The following is a 20525-nucleotide window of genomic DNA, read 5'->3' on the forward strand; positions in this document are numbered from 1 at the left end:
TTACAAGAAGGAACAATGGGCAATGACATCTCAAAAAATTGGCGAAATTGGTTAACGGTGCAAATATGTGATTGTTGTATATTTCTTCAGGTATTGGACACCAGGACAGTAGTAGCATCTCGGATATGACCTATTAACACTGAATTAGTGGGCGCAATAGGATCCAAATACCTATTGTATGGCTCCCATTTACAGGGGAATATAAGTACCCTTCCAGTCCATGTGGACGAGTGGATGTAAATAATTTGGGGACCACATTCTAATTAAAGGTCTATTATGATGTAAGATTATCCTCAGTAAGTAACAGAACTCATCAGGCTTTTTTCGATAGATTCGTTTAGATAAACATTTCAGTACCTTGGACAGCATCCATTATTGGCAGCCTGCACATTGAAGAAGCGGTCTTTCAAAATTTGTGGGGTCCCCAAATGCCCATCATGTGGACCATAGCTTCACGAGGTACTGTACTGTATCTTCACCATTTAGCCATAACATTACAACCACTGACAGATGAAGTGAATAACATTATTATCTGGTTATAATGGCGCCTGACAAGGGGGGGGGGGGGGGGTGATATATTAGAAGTAAGTGAACAGTCAGGTCTTTATGTTGATGTGATGGAAGCAGGAAAAATGGACAAGTGTAAGGATCTGACAACGTTGGTAAGAACCAAATTGTGATGAGTGGTTCAAAGCATCGTCAAAACTTGTGGGGTGTTCTGGGGTGTGCAGTGGTTAGGTGAAACGGCGACAGGGTCATGGGAGCCCAAGGCTCATTGATGCGCAGAGTTGAGAAGGCTAGCCCATCTGGTCCGACACCATAGAAGAGCTACTGGAGCACAAATTGCTGAAGAAGTTACAGCTGGCTATGATAGAAAGGTGTCAGAACACGCAGCTTGCTGTATATGGGGCCAGGGGCATAACAAGCAAAGACTGAGCCCCATAGAAAACTTTTATCTGCCCCCCTCCCCTGGTTGCCACACACAGCCCCACCTTGTATATAGTGCCCCCCTGTAGATTGTGACATACAGCCCCCACTGTAGACAGTGCTATACAGCCCCTATGGATAGTGCCACCCTTTCTCCCTGTAGATAGTGCCCCTTTTCCCTTGTAGACAGTGCCATACAGTACCCCCTTGTAGATAGTGCCAACCTCCCCTTGTAGACAGTGCCATACAGCACCCTCTCATAGATAGTGCCCCCACCTCGCCCTTGTAATAGTGCCATACAGCCCCCTGTAGATAGTGCTACACACCTCCCCCTTGTATATAGTGCCATACATCCCCCCTGTAGATAGCAGCCCCCCCGTAGATAGCACCCCCCCAAGCAAATAAAAAAAAAGTTATACTCACCTAGGCCCCGTTCTCGCAACAAATGGAGCTGTTCCAAAGAATCAAGGCGGGCGAGATTCTTGCGTAGGCCGGCGTAATCCAGTGACGTCATCATGCCGACCTGCACAGGAATCCTGACCCTGCACCTGATAGGCTGCCGAACGTGGCCTGTAGCCTAGTAAATGGCAGAGCAGGGAGATACCTCCCTTCTCTGCCATAGTGTTCAATAGTATCTGCGTCACTATTGTATGTGGCGTCGCTACTGCTGTAGCGGCTGCTAGCAGTGCCATTGGGTGCGACCCTCATTCCGCAGGCTCCGTAGCAGCTGCAATGGGTGCTATAGCGGTAGGTATGCCACTGTAATGGGCTGTGTAGCTGCAGACTAGTCAGAATGCCCATGCTGACCACTGTCCACCACCGAAAGCACCTACAATGGGCACGTAAGCATCATAACTGGAGTAATGGAAGAAGGCGCCTGGTCTGATGAATCACGTTTTCTTTTACATCATGTGGACGGCTTGGTGTGTGCATCGCTTACCCGGGGAAGAGATGGCACCAGGATGCATTATGGGAAGAAGACAAGTCGGGAAAGAAGACAAGCTGGGTTCTGGCATTGATGTGGATGTTACTTTGAAACGTACCATCTACCTGAACATTATTGCAGACCAAGTTCATGGTAACTGTGATGCCTAATGTCAGTGCCCTCTTTCAGCAGGATAATACCCCTGCCACAACGCAAACATTGTTAAGGAATGGTTTGAGGAACATGACAAAGAGTTCAATGTTTTTACTTGTCTCCAAATCCCCCAGATCTCAATCTGAAAAAGAAGTCCGATCCATGGAGGCCGCACCTCACAACTTACAGGACTTAAAGGAACTACTGCTAATGTCTTGTGCCAGAGACCACAGAACACCTTCAGAGATATTTAGGAGTCCGTGTCTCGATGGGTCAGAACTGTTTTGGCTGCACAGGGGACACCTACACAAAATTAAGCCGGGGGCTTTAATGTTATGGCTGAACGGTGTTTAGTTTATTAACTTTTCCACTTCATGTGACTGAGTGCATATAAGTAAACCATTCCCTATCTGCCTACATGATGTCTGAGATCAACACTTGGAACCACATTCTAACTGAAGGTCTATTATGATGTAAGATTATCCTCAATAAATTATAGATCTCCATAGGACTTTATATGAATCAGTTTCCATAAACATTTCAGTACCTTGGACAGCCAACAGGATCCTCTAAGGAGGTCTATAGATTGGAGTAGCAGTCTTTCAAAACTGGTGGGGTACACACATGCCTATGTTGTGGACCCTTTCGGCAGCAGGTGGGGAGTTATCTATAGTATCTATATACCCTTCCTATTCATATGCATGGGTGTATGTAAGACAACAGTGCCCCATCTGCCACCATGTTCTTGGAGGTCAACACTAGTGGATCAAGTTCTAACTGAAGGTTTATTACCACCCTAAGGTCATATCTTGTGGACCTTATGTGCAGGAGATTGGAAGTATCTATGTAGCCTTCCTGTCCATATGGATGAGGGCATGTAGGTAAATGAATCACGTTCCACCATGTTCTCTGAGATCAACATTTGGCGACCACGTTCTTACTGACGGTCTATTATTATATTCGGTTATCGACAATAAATTATACAGCTCTATAGGTCTTTGGTATGGATCAGTTTGCAAAAACATTTCAGTACCTTGGACAGCGTTGACTCCTCTATGGGCTCCACATAGGAGGTCTGCACATTCGAGATGTAGTCGTAATAAAATGGACAGCTCCTTTCAGTTATGAATGAAAAATTTGACACTCAATCTGCAGATTTTGAAACGGAGTTTGTGTGAAAAATATACATTAAGTTAATGAATTGAATGTGTCTTGACTTGCGGGGAAACAAAGACCATTCTTCCAGGAGAAGCCTCGAAGAGTGCGGTGATGACCCTTTCAGCTACAGGAGGACAAAGTGCATTGCCCTCAGTAACACATGCACAGGGCTCGAGAGGGTCGTGTTGTCCTCCACAGGGACTATTAGACAGTGACAAATGGCTTTATAGCCCAGATGCCCTGTGTCTTATTAGAGGACAATGCGGTTCTATATCAATCTCAGTGTATACACATTGTAATAATAAAGATAAATATGAAAAGAAGACTCATTTGTCAGGTTCAGTTGTCAGACCCTTGGACTCAGACCTGGACACAATGTCAAATTTAATAACCCCACAATATAAGAGGTCTAATTAGGGAAATATACTGATGTAGCAGAGTTGAATATGTCCTTAAGCCTTTGAGGATATGTGGTCAAGGCGTAATTAAAACAGAGATAAGAAAATATAGAAGATGTATTAGATGTGGGCTCGGGTTCCACACGTCACAAAAATGTTTTCCTATTGGGGAAAAAACCACGGATGACTTATGATTCCTACAATTGTTGTGTAACTCTTTTCCGTGGCTAAAAATTGTTGTGAAGCCCTAACATAATGAAAACATTTTCCTGCAACATTTGGTCGCCCATGAATCCCAATAACATTTTTGTATTCCCGCAACAGTATCTTAAAGTTTCCCAAAGGAAAAAAGGGTCGCAGAGGACCAGTACTTTTTGCAATGATTCCTCTCATGGAGGTTGCGTTATGGTTGCGATTATCCTGCGATTTTACCATGATTCACGTGTGACCAAATGTAGCCTAAAATCAAAACAATGTCCAGTCAAGTCAATGAATTGTCCCCCTTGGTCAAAAAAAAGAAAATGTTACTCTAGTTATTATATCAGCTTCTGGGAATGCGGGGTGATGACCACCAATATGGCCATTAAAGGGGTCGTCCTGCTTTCCTGAAGTCCTGAATGTCATATTTTCCTGGTTATGTAGTATTGTAACCCCCGTCCCATGCATAACTAAGGCTCTAGCTCTATGGGGAGAACCCCTATGGCAGCTGTAATGGAGGCCATATGATATGATATATGTAGGGATAGTCTGATAATATCATGGAGGATGAGGACCCAGACAACAGATGAGTCAGTTACAATAATGTTTAATTGATCTGTGCAAATCAGTTACATCATAATAGTCAACAGTCTTGAAAAAAAAGGAAAGAGAAAGCGATGAATACCCATGAGATGGCAAAGGTCAATCAGATTTAGGAAGTGTGAATTGCTGACGCTCTGTAAACAATGGCTCCTTTTGATGGAAGAGAAGATGATTAGGTTTAGCCTCCAAATTGGAAAAAGTAGCTGATAAGTGGGACATAGCCATAGATTGATTTGCTTTAAAGGTCCCTATGTTGGAACCAACACCCATTATTTTTGTTTTTTTGATGCTTCTAGAACATACAATCTAATTCCAATACAGATGTGACCACCACCGGCTCACTGGATAGGCTGCCATTTATTGGACTGATTTAACGTCAATGAAAATACATCGAAAGCCGCCCATAAACATGGGATTGCTATTGGAGCATCTAGTAATTTTTGGTTGGTTTTGTTGGTGATCCACTGAGTATCAATGGATACTAGAAAAAAATCTGGCGGTAGATGAAAGAATCCGTTATGTTGGACTCAAGTAAATGGGATTAGTAAGTGAAACCAATTGGCCAAATAACTTTCAGACAGCATTTATGAAGACCTAACGGGTATCTTGTCTACATCAGCTCTGAATAGGGTTTATTGATCCCTGTTATCAGCCATTTCCGGCTAGGGTGAAGCTGACTGTAGTGTTCTGTAATGAAATCACTGACTGGAAGTGTCAAAAATGTTCTGCCCCCATGAGAACTACTATAAATCACATAACTCCAGTGCTGAGAACCTCCAGAAAGATTTACATCCATATGTGTGACTGATACACTTGCAGCATCCCAAAACTAATTAGTAACTAATATATGCAGTTATACATAATATACATGTAATAAACATGTTATACTGGCAAACAATTGAATTATTACATCAGAACTGTTTAATTGTGATGTCAGAAACCAGGAGTGGACTGGTAGGGATCCTGGGCTGGCACTAGTGAGGTCACTAGTGAGTGATGATGTCACTTGATATAAGATACCCAACCAATCAACCAGCGGATTAGTAGAAGGTGTAATCAGCAGCAAGTTATCAGGAGAAAGGGGGTTCACTACTGGTTCCCATTTTTTGGAGAGTGAGCATGACCCTCTAATCTATAAGCCTTCAGGCATTGACCAATCAGGATCTCACAAATATCTAATTCATATAATAATAAATATATACAAACACACAATATACAGCATGTAACACAAATAAATGTGAGACACTCAACCAGGGTCAGATTATAGGGGGGCACATAAGATGCATAACACACGGTCTCCACCAACTCTATGGGACCTCCATTAATCAACCTCCCGGTCAAGGCCGGTTCTTCCAATGTGGTTTTTACAATCACAACCAGACCAGGGGAAGCAGTTGTCCGGCAAGCCCAAGAGGGTCTTCTAATGCTTGCCATTCACCTACTAGGCCCAAGACTAATATTTGTCATGACATCATTGTGCCAGTGTACGTTGAGCCTAAGACAACCCAGGCCACAGACATACGCGGCCACTTCTTCCATATATAGGGGGTCATTAGGGGTCTGCTTTCCAAAGGTTGGAAGGACTCACCAACATTAAACCACCCTGAACTCAACGAGTCAACCAGCTGATTAAATTAAAAGGTCAGTAGAGCAAAAAGTAACGATGAAGGGGTCACAACCGGGTACCGTTAAACTAATTTATATTATAATAATCACCATAGCAATAAATATATACACATATACAAGCACAATGTAGAGTATGTGACAACTGTTGTGCTTACATTGTATACAGAACAGGCCTGTCCCAGTTGGAACAGTTGAATAATAATTCCCAGATCCATTTCGTTATCACATTCACATCAACCGGGTCTACAACTAGCAAGAGCCCTTGAGGCAACGACTGCGTTAAGACAAATCAAAGAATGAGTACCTTCCATTATGGTGATAAGCTGTGCTATCAGCGAGATGGGAAGCTAACCCAATTTACAGAAGCTTAGCAGTCTGTGTCACATATACTCTGTACTCCGAGCTCATCAAGGCGGCTTTGTGTAGTGCAACATTATGAGCGCAACCATCCGGAACGTATACAGTTAAACATGGCATTGACTTTCAAACATTTTTATGTATCTCACACACAAATATAGCAGAGCTGAATCAATTACTGAACTGTAGTATTGTGCCTGAGCAGTCCTATGTAAAACCACAGCCCTATGGTGATAGTTCTGCCAAATCACAATCTCAGCTCTGCTATAGATGACAAACTCAGCTTTGCTACCTCTATTGCTATATAAATAACTATAAGCCTCTGGGTCAAAGATCGGCAGTATGATCACATGTTTGGCAACAATGTATCACATACGCTTTGCAACAGAAAACATCCCAGTGTTCTATTTTAGGGTGATGGAGGAGAATATCCCACCTCACCCTTCTGTCCTGTACCAGTCCGTCTCCGTTATTTGTATGCAGGTTGCGTTGTCAAAGCCTTTTCTCCAAATTCTCCCATTGTGTCCAAACAGGGCTAATTAAGCTTCTATAGAAACCAATGAAAAAACATCCTCATCATCTCCCTCCTTAACCCAAATAACACAAAGGATCGCCCAGTACCACATTTGCCCCCCTGGCATCAGTTGGGCAGAGAACTACTGCGCCCTTGGGTTTCAATCATTTCCCCCGTTTAATCTTTCCAATGAGCATATGGATAAATACCGAATATTTGTCTAATTGTAAGTGGATCTGTCCTCATGGCACCATGCCAAGGGTAGTTGGCATAAGGGAGAACACCCGGGTTTTTAATTTTCTGCCTCTATTATCGTCACCTGATATATCATATACTATAATATAGTGAATTAGCTGTGCAACGACTGGCATAGTTGTCATACAGTTGGTCATTTTGAGCCTGACCCAGGGCAGTGCCACCCACAGTAATACATGGCATGCTCCATGAGCCTCTTATATAAAGCCAATCAAGCCTACAATACTGGTCATTGGATTACAACCACAAGACCAGTGTAAAACATCTCCCTGCACAATGCAGAGCTGGAGGTGGATAAGTAACGGGCGTCTTCCTATAGTTCTGCCTGTCACACTGCGGAATGATGTGCGGGAGAAACCTCGTTTTCTAAATGTATGTCAATGTTAAACGCAAACTTGTCACTGTGGTCAAATAAGAAATCAGGCCAGATGGAAAGTTTCATTCTGTGGCTCCAGAGACCATCACTGAGCCTAGGTGTCCAAAACTGAAGTCAATACAAAGTGCATAATGGTATAATACAGAACACAGAGCAATAACCAGCAGTCCTGTCACGTTCACCCCCAAAACAGCCTAGTGCCCATTTGGACAATGCACTTTAACTGTCACGTGGACTATCCAAATATCTAAGGCGTACAGTACAGCAGATTGACCAGCATATATACATGAATGGATAGATAGATAGATAGATAGATAGATAGATAGATAGATAGATAGATAGATAGATAGATAGATAGATAGATAGATAGATAGATAGATAGATATGAGATAGATAGATAGATAGATAGATAGATAGATAGATAGATAGATAGATAGATAGATAGATAGATAGATAGAACATGATCTTATAGATAGATAGATAGATAGATAGATAGATAGATAGATAGATAGATAGATAGATAGATAGATAGATAGATAGATAGATAGATAGATAGATAGATAGATAGATAGATATGAGATAGATAGATAGATAGATAGATAGATAGATAGATAGATGATGTATTTAACATGAATAGAACTTAACCCCCATTTCCATCTTCCACTCCCATCAGATAATATGACTTGACCCATCATCCTCTGTATAACCCGGGTCCTCCACACATAAAGAAGACACAATAAGATCATGAGCACCGTCTCCGGCTGACTCACCTGTCTTCCACACATATATACTTTTGCTGTCATGTTCGCCCTGGGAATCCGCTTTCCATAAAGCCACCACCAGGATAAGCACAATCACTCCACAGCAGGAATTAGGGAAGGATGAGGAGCATCTCCCCGGCAGACCCATTGCTTTTCGGAAAAGGCGGATATGTGGCTGCAGCTCGAACACAATGGAAAAAGCTCCACTTGAAATGGTGTTTACTCCTCAGTTGTCCTTTATTGTGTCAGCACTGAGGAGCAGGGAGCTCTCCAGCTATTGTGCAGGCCGGTGGAGCAGGAAAAAACATTTAACACCAAGGAACAATAGAGGAGCATAGCGCTGATGCTGAGGCTTCTGTGTATTGTCAGGCTCTGCTACATCCTCCTTCTATTCACTGGCTAGTGGCAGTTTTCCATGAGCTAAAAGGGAGACAGCTGTCCGCAGGGGGCTCCAGCTGACTGAACAGGTTATCTTGGTCTGGGAGGTTGTAGGAATAAATTATACCAGCTGGAGAAAAGGAAAAAAAAAAAAGAAAATTCTGAGAGAGGGAGGAAGAATAAAACCAACACAAGCAAGCAAGCAAGCAAGCAAGCAAGCAAGCAAGCAAGCAATCTGACTTACATATGACTGCAGGAGCCCAGATGCCTCTCCACTAAAACAATGCTGTGGATGAAAAGACAAGCTATATCAGCAGAGCATCACTGGAGGCCGGGGATTAAGTCATGTCATTATGTGCTGTACATGGGCAATGTGGAAGGAATGGGTAGTGGGAAATGTGACAGAAGTAATAAGAATATAACAATAATTATAATAAATATAATACATAAAATAATAATAATGACAAATAAAAATAATTATAATACTACTACTAATAATAATAATAAAAAATATAATACACAAAGTTTATAATCCTAAAAAAGAATAACAAAAATCTAATTAATATTAATAATTGATAATAATAATAATAATAGTGATGATAACATAATAAAATGTTTAAAAAATATTCAATATTCGTAATAATAGTAATATTAATAAAAATAATAAAAACGAACAGTAAATAATTGATAATTTTTTTTTAATAATTAACATAACAAAAAATCATAATAGCAGTAATAATGAAAATTATTAGTAGTATTATACAATACTAAAAAATTATAAAATAATGATTAAAACAATACAAAATCTTAATAACAATAATAATAATAATAACTAACAAAAAAATAAATAAAAAGTAATGACAAGAAAAAGAACATTATTATTATTATTGTTATTATTATTATTATTGTTATTATTATTATTATTATTATTTGTATAAATTGTTAATATTACTTACATTTTTGTTATTATTTTTTTAGGATTATAAACTTGCCAACAGTCCTAATTTACTTGGACTGTCCTGCATCCCAGAATGCAACAGGGGTCGGGTTTATGCTAAGTCTCATTAAGGAGGACATGTCACATATTTTTTTTTTAAACCAAATGTCCTCTCGATTCCAGCGCTGTAATTCTTTTTTTTTTTTGCCCTCCCATTGTTCCGCTGTGGTCCCTGCTCTGCTTGGCGCCTAATATGCTAATTTTGAGTAAAGGTACAGAGAGGAGGAGACCTCATCTCTCCTTAGTAGGCGTTACCTCTTGCATCACTGTGATGCTGTCCAATCAGAGCGGACAGCCTCACAGTGATGCAGAAGACCCGCTCTGATTGGACAGCGTCACAGTGATGCAAGAGGCAACGCCTACTAAGGAGAGATGAGGTCTCCGCCTCTCTGTACCTTTACTCAAAATTAGCATATTAGGCGCCAAGCAGAGCAGGGACCACAGCGGAACAATGGGAGGGCAAAAAAATAATAATTACAGCGCTGGAATCAAGAGGGTGGTTTAAAAGAAGAAAAAACCTTGACAGGATCTCTTTAAAAGCACATTTCGTGGGTGTTCCCAGTTTACACAGGGGGAGACTTAAAATGTCTAATGATTTTAGGTTCAAATGTTGTTAAGTATGGAATTATATTATTAATAATAATAATAATAGTATTAACACCTTTACGACGACTATGCAGGTTCTCGTTCCCGCATAAGGACGGATATATCTGTCCTCTGATCGCGTGGGTGCTGCCAGTGTAGCCACGTGATCAGCGGCAGGAGCACGGCTGTTATACACAGCCGGGCTCGTGCCGCAACTGCCGGAATCGAAGCGTGCTTCGATTCCGGCAGTTTAACCCATTAGATGCCGCTGTCAATAGCGACATCTAATGTGTTTGACAGAGGGAGGGAGCCGTTTAGTTTCCATGGTAGCCGGGGGCCTAACAAAGGCCCCCAGATCTGCCTTCAGCAAATGCCTATTTGGTTATGCCAGAGACATGGCCTAAAAGATTGCCTGTCAGTTTTACTACTACGTATACCAAATCATTATATCAGCGATCAGCAGATCGCGTGGTGAAGTCCTCAGGTGGGACAATAAAGTTTATGAAAAAAAAAAAAGATTCGTCAAAATAAAACCAAAAACTGGTTTTATTTAGTAAAAGTGTCAAAACAAATAACACATATATGGTATCCCCGCAATCGAAACGACTCGAACAATAATATTAAAACATTAATTAAACTGCCGGATGAATGGCGTCCAAAAAAAAGGCAAAAAACAACTGCAAAATTCTTTCTTTTCTCCCATTCCCCCCATAAAAAATAAAATAATAGTTAATCAATAAGTCCCATGTACCCCAAAGTAGGACTAATGAAAACTACAGCTTGGCCCGCAAAAATCAAGCCCACATACGGCCACATGGACGGAAAAATAAAAAAGTTACGCCTCTTGGAATTCGGCGACGCAAAAACAAGTAATTTTTTTCTAAAAGGGTTTTTAATGTGCTAATGTAGGAAAACATATAAAACCTTTACATATTTGGTATCCCCGTAATCGTGCCGACCCATAGAATAAAGTTAACATGTTATTTACGCTGCATAGTAAACAGCGTAAATTTAGAACGTGAAAATCAATGCTGGAATAGCTGCTTATTTTCAATTCTCTCCTAAAATAAAGTTAATAAAAGTTAATCGATACATTATAAGCATAAAAAAATGGTGCATTTGAAAAATACAACTCGTCCCGCAAAAAACAAGCCCTTATACGGCTATATAGACGGAATAAAAAAAAAAGTTACGACTCTTGGAATGCGACCGTGAGAAAACAACAAATAATCCTTGGTCATTAACGTGCAAAATGGCCTGGTCATTAAGGGGTTAATGACAGAAATATTTTGATGATAATGACTATAAATGACTCTTTAGCGATTATTTATTCACAAATCTGCCTAATAAGCAGCACCAGAATCTTGTGTCAGCAAAGTTTAAAAATTTTCTTGTGAGACCCCCTTTAGATTAGTTCACCTATAAAATACACTCTAAGGCTGGATTCACACGAGCATGTTCGGTCCGTAAAGGACGGAACGTATTTCGGCCGCAAGTCCCGGACCGAACACACTGGACAACTGTCCTGTACTGAAAACATTGTCCCGCAGCGAGGCAGGGACTCCTAGCGTCGTACATAACTATGATGCTAGGAGCCCGGCTCCCTGCAGTGTGTTCGGTCCGGGACTTGCGTCCGAAATACGTTCCGTCCTTTACGAACCGAACATGCTCGTGTGAACCCAGCCTTAGAAAACTAAGCATTTGGGTACAGTTGCATTAAACATTTAAAGGAATAATACATATATAAAATTAGAAATTAAAAAAAATCCCAGCAGTTCCTTCCTTAAAGGGGTGTTCCACCTTGTGACAACTGATGACCTATCCACCAGATAGGTCATCAGTACATGATCAGATCAGCTCGTCCGGTGCCTCCGTGTGTCTAACCAGTTGGCTCCGGCCACGGAATAGCGGCTGAGCTGCAGTACCGTTCAAGTGGATAGGAGCAGAGCTGCAGTTCTGCAGCACGGCCACTATGCTATGGTCGGAGCCAACTGCTTCCGGCTCCGTACGTAGCATTATGTGCCGTAACATCCGGTGCATGCAGGCCTCCGGAGTGGCTTATCGGTGTGGGGTCCGGGTGTCGGACCCGCACCGATGATATACTGATGAACTATCCGATGGATAGGTCATCAGTTGTCAGAAGATGGACAACTCCTTTAACCTCTTCCTCTCCTTTGATACTATTTTGTTTTATCTTACAATAAAATCATATTTAAAAAAATTCTTCTATATGTATCCTATAACATCAGCCATTTCCCCTCCGTTTTCCTACAATCCTGAGTTTGCATGTAAGACCACTGGCTGAAGAGACTCCACCCACTGCTACTTCTGCAATAGGGGCCAATATTGTGAAGCTCCGCCCTTTGTGTAAGCCCCACCCCCTGAGCCATTTGTCAGCCGAAAATGGAAGACATCTGGAGTAAATTAAACCCTATGTTCTCTACAGGACTGAGATCTCCTATTTTTCTCATCTCGTTTTTACTTTTATCATATTTTTTTTGTTTAAAGATCCTATCCAACCATTTTTAGGCAATTTTACAAATATTTTTCATTAAAACTGTCCTATGCACACATACAGACTTATGTGTGTATTCAGCTCCAAGGCAGACCTATGTATCTACATGGTTACAAACTACAAACTAACACTGTGTGTAGTCTGATCCTGCAGTCATTTGTTACTAAACTCACTCGACCCTTCTTCTTGATAACCTACAGACAGTAGAAGAGTGTAACACATGACGACAGGACAAGACAAAATATGGCGTTAAAATAAGTTCTCTAGTGAAACATTCCAGTTTTGGCGCGATTTGAACAAAATCTTGGCAAAACCTGTTGCAGTATTTGGCGCAATTTTTTACAAGTCACTGTAAACAAACGGCTCATGAAAAAAACAGAATATGGGCCCCTTGCTCATCATAGAACACCCCCTTATAACCACCATTAATTGTGACCTAAGAAATTACCTATTTTAGTCCTTACGTGCAGTATAATAGACAGGTGGCACATACTATATGGATTGTCCACCCCTGGATAGATAGATGATAGATAGATAGATAGAAGAGAGAAAAAGAGACACGGCGCCACATAGTGCAATAAAACAGGATGACTTTCCTGATGAAGATGCCGGTCCGGCGTTGAAACGCGTAGCCTCCATTGTGTTATTAAATATTCTTGAATCTATGCTTGTCCTAAGCCGTGACATTGATATCTCTAGCAGCGCCTTTGGTCTGTTTTTACTCTGATTCACTAGACAGACAGACAGACAGACAGACAGACAGACAGACAGACAGACAGACAGACAGACAGACAGACAGACAGATAGATAGATAGATAGATAGATAGATAGATAGATAGATAGATAGATAGATAGATAGATAGACAGATAGACAGATAGACAGATAGACAGATAGATAGATAGATAGATAGATAGATAGATAGACAGATAGACAGATAGACAGATAGACAGATAGATAGATAGATAGATAGATAGATAGATAGATAGATAGATAGATAGATAGCCTGCAGCTGTGACAACATAATAAAATATTTTTTGTAACGCAGCACAGTCTTCGACTGACTCCATGAGTCACATCCCGAGGCTGAATACCCATCTGTCCCCTGTTCCAGGCTTCAGTCTCCCAGCTGGGAAGCTGTAATCTGTAGGTAACCTGGCAGTAAGTGTTCAATTTACCTGCAGCGCTACCACAGGAGAAATTATTACACAGTGTCCATTTATATCAACGGATTGCCCTCCAGAGCGAGAGACGATCTACCTTTTTATGGATACAGCTTTTATACAGACCAATGTGTCTCCAAGGTTACAGACTTCAAACAATCTCTGTGTAGTCTGGTGCTGCGGTCGTGGTCTCTCCGTTTCATCTGCCCTATCTTCGATTGTTTGTAGGTTATCAAGAACAGGAGGCAGAGGGAATGGAGTACAACATGACTGCAGGGTTTGGTTCTGGTCACAACGACACATGTTTGTGCTGCAAAATATAACTTCTCCAGATCCTGGTATTACTCCTCCACTATCTGTTCTTCAGTGCTACCCCCAGCCAGGACCATGTCAGCAACCAGAGCCACTCATAGAATACTTTACGGGTCTTCAATGATCATCTTCTCTCACTCCAGTAGCAGATTTAGCCCTCACCAGTACTTCAGTAGCTATGGTAATTGTCTTATTGACTGACTATGGTACTGTCAACCAGATGACATCATCAATAAGCAGATGACATCATCAGAAACCTGGCCTGGCTGAGAATCTATTACTATCCTAACTTAAGACTTTTCTGGTGTATGATTCATCCGTGGTCCTAGCACATGGTTCCAACTGCTGGTTCTGACCTGATTCCTGGTTTATCCCTGACTGTGACTCTGAACACAAGTCCATATTCTGATATCAACCCTCATCTCTGGTTTTTGCCTCTGCCTGCTTTAGTCTGATTCTTGGCACTGACCCCTGACTATGTCTTCAATCAGCATAGTACTGGGGTTCCTTGGACCTACCCAAACAATTTTTATTGTACACACAGGACATATCATCAATTAGGTCTAATAGGGTATTTATTAATCATCCCATAAGAAATAGACCCTTATGGCAAGAGATTGGCTCCAAAGTCAGATCCAAATGGGGTTACATTCCGTTGAACATTTTGGGGCCATTACTTTGTCAGAGACTGGGCCCAATGAAGGCTCCTACGGTACTCTACCCGGTAAGTCTGACCGTGTCTTCAAGGCTCTGTTCCTGCCTGCCAATTATTTTGATGTTTTCCACCAACCATTGGCGACTACACCGCCACCACTTGTGAATCCCTCAACCTTAGAGTTTAAATCCCCTTGCAGATGTAATAGGTAAATAACAGGGGGTTCCATAGCCAATAAATATGGAGGACAGCTAGTAAGTATCAGCACAAACAATCTTATAAAAAAGCCATAGATATTAGTATATGACATCAAACATGTTTTCTGGTTCTTGGAATCTGTGTAATCCCCCGCTAGTCCGCAGTTGCATATATTACCCTGCATATAATTATTTTATAATTAATTTCCCATTAACCAGAGCCCACTGATGAGCTTTCAGCGACTGTGGTGTCAATTTATTGATAGCTGTTGCCTGGTGAACATTTTAAGCAGAAGACCCAGGTGCAGTCTTCAAGGAGGGCAAAGAAGTGCATTAGCCTCAGGCCTCCATCCTCAAGGGTCTTATAAAGTCACAATTTGTCCCACACAGCCAGCAGCATAATGCATCATATATTACTATTGTTATATAGAACATGGGCGAGGATGTCATTACCGTTGAAATACGGCTCTTACATTTTTGAAACATGATGGAAATTGCACAATAAACTGATGTTTTTTTAAACTAATTGATGTCAGTTCCACAAAATTAGACCTATGTTATATAAGGAAATATCTAGAAGCTTCACTGTCCTTCTCCAGCCAACAATCACATGTTATACTGACATTTGGCTATAGGACTTGCTACATTAAAAAATCATAGTTGTGTAATTGTGTCCCTAAAGGTGATACAATATCCAAAAATAATCCCTTTGTAGTCCATAGCGGTAATAGGACCAGAACAAGATTTCTTCTCAGAGGTGGGGATTTTAGAATACAATCCGCCACCCTATAATAACTACAAGAATGTAACTACTAAAATACTATATACTGTGTACAAGAATTTAACTGCCACCTATGTACAAGATTTTAAATACTGAGAAAAAGGAGTCATACACTATAAATATAGAAAAAATAGAAAATTTTATTGAATTCGTATAAAAACTACAGAGGATCTAAAAACTTAATCTGTATCTGGACCACATTCATGGTAACAATAACACTACATTGGTTACAAAGTACGTATATTCTCATTACAGAGTACATAATATTGAGGGATCGGCATTACCACAGCAAAGGATACATACATATTATCCCCAGAAAACATGATCCCTGTCCAAAAAAGGCCACCATCGAAAATTCATAGAGGTGGATAGTCAGTATATAACACAGGCATAGTCATGGACCAAAGGGGGATATAACCCAGAGAGAGGTTTATAAACAGGTAAGTAACGTAATGGCCTAATATATACAAAGTGTACATTAGAAAAGTTATTTTGGAAAGTAAAGATAAATTGTCAATGCCTTACCCATGAATATGAGGTGTAGTCACGTGACCCAGATGGTGAGGTAGCGCCCCAATGTAAAAGAATATAACTACTATAATACTGCCACCTATGTACCAGAATATAACTACTATAATACTGCCCCATATACAAGAATATAACTACTATAATACTACCCCCTATATACAAGAATATAACTACTATAATACTGCCCCTATATACAAGAATATAACTACTATAATACTGCCCCCTATATACAAGAATATAACTACTATAATACTGCCCCTATGTACAAGAATATAACTACTATAATACTGCCCCCTATATACAAGAATATAACTACTATAATACTGCTCCCTATATACAAGAATATAACTACTATAATACTGCCTCCTATATACAAGAATATAACTACTATAATACTGCCCCTATATACAAGAATGTAACTAATATAATACTGCCTCATATATACAAGAATATAACTACTATAATACTGCCCCATATATACAAGAATATAACTACTATAATACTGCTCCTATATACAAGAATATAACTACTATAATACTGCCTCCTATATACAAGAATATAACTACTATAATACTGCCCCTATATACAAGAATATAACTACTATAATACTGCTCCCTATATACAAGAATGTAACTACTATAATACAGCCTCCTATATACAATAATATAACTACTATAATACTGCCCCATATATACAAGAATATAACTACTATAATACTGCCCCTATATACAAGAATATAACTACTATAATACTGCTCCTATATACAAGAATATAACTACTATAATTATCTTTTTTTATTTGAAAACTTACAACAAAATAATACAATACCTTTGCAATACACTCATAACAGATAAAGAAAATAAACATTTGTCTCTTAATAACATCACAATCATTAAACAAACCATAATATATGAATATTGCTCCAGTATAGATTGTTTCAACTATTTTTCATGATATTATTCTAGACAGTATTACAGGAGAGTTCTTCTTTATTGGTGACCGGGCAGCATCGCGCACACCACAGATGGGACACGGTCACCACATTTATGACATATAGGAATCCTCTAAGATATAAACGGAGTTCGGGCTAGAAGTCTCTATACAGCAGCTGAGAGTATCACTGTCCCACTAGATGTGGTGACTGCAGGGACACAGCAGGGACATTGCTCTGTAGATAAGTCTCTTGTATAGAGATGACATTGGTTTTGTCGTCAGACAGACGCTGGAATATCGCCTGCCGTCTGCTCCTATTCTTCACACTGTTCACATTAATAGGAGGTGATTTTCAGCCTCATCCTGGTTACGTCTTTCCTACTTTTTTTCCTTCTTCCACTGCTATGTCCTGTAACACCCCATCTTTTGGTGGACATTGGGGGGTCAGCGTCTTCATCCTGAGGTTCGTCATCTGGGTTGTGTGAGGAGACTTGCTCCATCTTTGCTTCTTCTTCCTGGTCATCTTCCCCCAGCGCACAGTAACGTCCCCCAGTTATCGCCAGCACTGGAGACTCCGGTGATTTCTTTGCAGCAGTGATTTTTTTCCTAGAAGAATCATCTGTTTTACTTCTCCTTTTAACCGTCTGAAATCCCTCCTCATCGATACTAGTTGCTGCGGCTGGATCAGCTGGTTTTTTACTGGTCGCTGCGGCTGGCCCAGCTGGTTTTTTACTGGCCGCTGCGGCTGGATCAGCTGGTTCCTTACTGGTCGCTGCGGCTGGATCAGCTGGTTCCTTACTGGTGTTGGGCAGATGTTTAGATGTTTTGGTGACAGAATGACTGGATATTTTACTTTTAGCATGACCTCTATTTTCAGTGGCTGGTGACACTTGTGCAGCATCCACAGATGGGACATTCGTCTCTGGAGCAGGGTCTCTGGTACTTCGGCTCACATCATCGTTGGGACTTCCAGGTTCTGGGGTTGTATCTACACATATGGAGACATCGACTTGCTCTTCCTCCATGGCTTCTTTAAAGGTCTCCTCCTTATTATGCTCTGCATGCGGACACTCCCGGAATGTATGTCCAGGTCCTAAGCACAGGTTACAGATGACAGGTCCTGTACAATCGTCCTTCACATGCCCAAACTGACTACATAGTGAGCACTTAATACGGGAACAGTTGAATGCCAGGTGTCTGCCCCCACATCTATGGCACAGTCGCGGTTGACCAGGGTAGTAACATATGCCTCTCTCCGAGCCCAGGTAGAATGAGTGCGGCAGATGTCTGGTCACTCCATTCTCCTGAACCAGCTGGATCTTGACAGAATATCCTCCATTCCAGATCTCCTCCTCATCATAGATCTTTGTTGGCAGTCTCTTCACCTCACAATATCTGCTCAACCAGTGTTGCAAATCTGCCAGAGCCACCACCTCAGACTGGAACAGGACGGTGGCGGTGACTACCTGGGGTTTAGTCAGCTGGGTGACATGTAGATGCTCCCACATCGCGTGCTCCTTTGTATCATTATAAATACTCCAGAATAAATCTAGACTATATTGCAGCTTGAAACTGATGTCATAATTCCTGCTGGAGGGAACGTGGATCAGAGCGAACACCTCAGAAGCTTTAAACTTCATAAACTCCTTCAGCAAAACGTTCCCAATGTAGATTCTGGAGGGGAGGTTTTCCTCTGGTCCCGAGTACCTGATTCTGACCGCGTTCCTCCTCTGAGGTGTGGGGTTAGTCGGTCTTGTGACGCTGGAGAACAGTCTCCTGTACTGAGGTCTGTCAGCAGGTGGGTCAGGACTGGACTTCTCCTCAGCTGATTGTACTGCAGATCCTCCTGTGTCTGCTCCTGATCGCTGTGTAACCTGCACTCCATTCACTGACACTGCGGACGGCTGAACCTCCAGAACAGGGTCTGCAATGTCCGCCTCAGCCTGTGCCGCTGGTTCATCAGATATAAGACTGTCAATCACCGCGCTGAGCGAGGTCTCACTTACAATGTCAGTATATGCGCCACTATCTTGCTCACTCCCAGGAGTGCCACTCGCATTCACTTCATCAGTACTGCACATAGAGTCTACTGCAGTTAACCCCTCGTCAGCTGGCACACATTTCTCTGCAGCTTTAGCAGCATTTGTGTTGGCTGATTGCACAGACCCCACACATGATGGGAGATGTGATCCTCCAGCCACTGCACACTCATATCTTCCAGGGTTTCCCTGTGCCACAATATTATAGTCAGTGTCTTTTTTTGCAATGATATTTTTTCTCTTCACAGTTTGGGCTCTGGTCTCCCTTTTGTTCTCAATTGCCCAGTTCTTTATTTTGGGTACTGTGCATGATTCTTTCTGCAATCTCTCCTTCAATATCACCAGCTCACGTGTGCAAACATCCAGACACTCACATTTCATCAGCTTTGCCTTTGGATCAGTCTCTTGGTTAATTTCAGTTCTCAATTTGCGAACTTGCATTTCCATTTTAAAGATATTTTTCTTTGTCATTTTTGTGCACAATTCACCAACATCATGAGATTCAGTTGACTCACCAGCCACCATTTCCAGATCATCACCTCCACCATCTCCATGCTGCAGGCCAAACTCCAGACTCTGGGCTTTCCCAGGATCATCAGCCCCGGACCCCTCCCCTCCACCTGGGTCAGAAGCCATGCATAGTCCTAACAGGGAGCTCACAAGCACACGTCTATCCTCTCCTATGGACAAGAATATAACTACTATAATACTGCCCCCTATATACAAGAATATAACTACTATAATACTGCCCCTATATAACAGAATATAACTACTATAATACTACCCCTATATATAAGCATATAACTACTATAATACTGCTCCTATATGCAAGAATATAACTGCTATAATACTGCCCCTATATACAAGAATATAACTACTATAATACTGCCCCCTATATACAAGAATATAACTACTATAATACTGTCCCTATATACAAGAATATAACTACTATAATACTGCCCCTATATACAAGAATATAACTACTATAATACTGCTCCCTATAAACAAGAATATAACTACTATAATACTGCCCCCTATATACAAGAACATAAGTACTATAATACTGCCCATATATACAAGAATATAACTACTATAATGTTGCTCCTATATACAAGAATATAACTACTATAATACTGCTCCTATATACAAGAATATAACTACTATAATACTGCCCTCTATATACAAGAACATAA

The 20525-nt window shown here is 41.0% G+C and overlaps 1 protein-coding gene across 1 annotated transcript in view; it reads right to left on the bottom strand.

Annotated features, from left to right (window-relative positions):
- THSD7A (thrombospondin type 1 domain containing 7A) overlaps positions 1-20525 on the bottom strand; it is a 413050-nt gene that overhangs the window by 207001 nt on the left and 185524 nt on the right. Inside the window, exons 3-4 of the mRNA XM_075827763.1 lie at positions 8874-8915; positions 8261-8759 (exon numbers count right to left, since the gene is read on the bottom strand). Coding sequence (XP_075683878.1) covers positions 8261-8399 — 139 coding nt within the window. The 5' untranslated portion in view covers positions 8400-8759; positions 8874-8915. The remainder of the gene's footprint in view (positions 1-8260; positions 8760-8873; positions 8916-20525) is intronic.

This window comes from Rhinoderma darwinii, chromosome 5, assembly GCF_050947455.1.
Source record: "Rhinoderma darwinii isolate aRhiDar2 chromosome 5, aRhiDar2.hap1, whole genome shotgun sequence".
In the NCBI taxonomy this organism is placed as follows: Eukaryota; Metazoa; Chordata; class Amphibia; order Anura; family Rhinodermatidae; genus Rhinoderma; species Rhinoderma darwinii.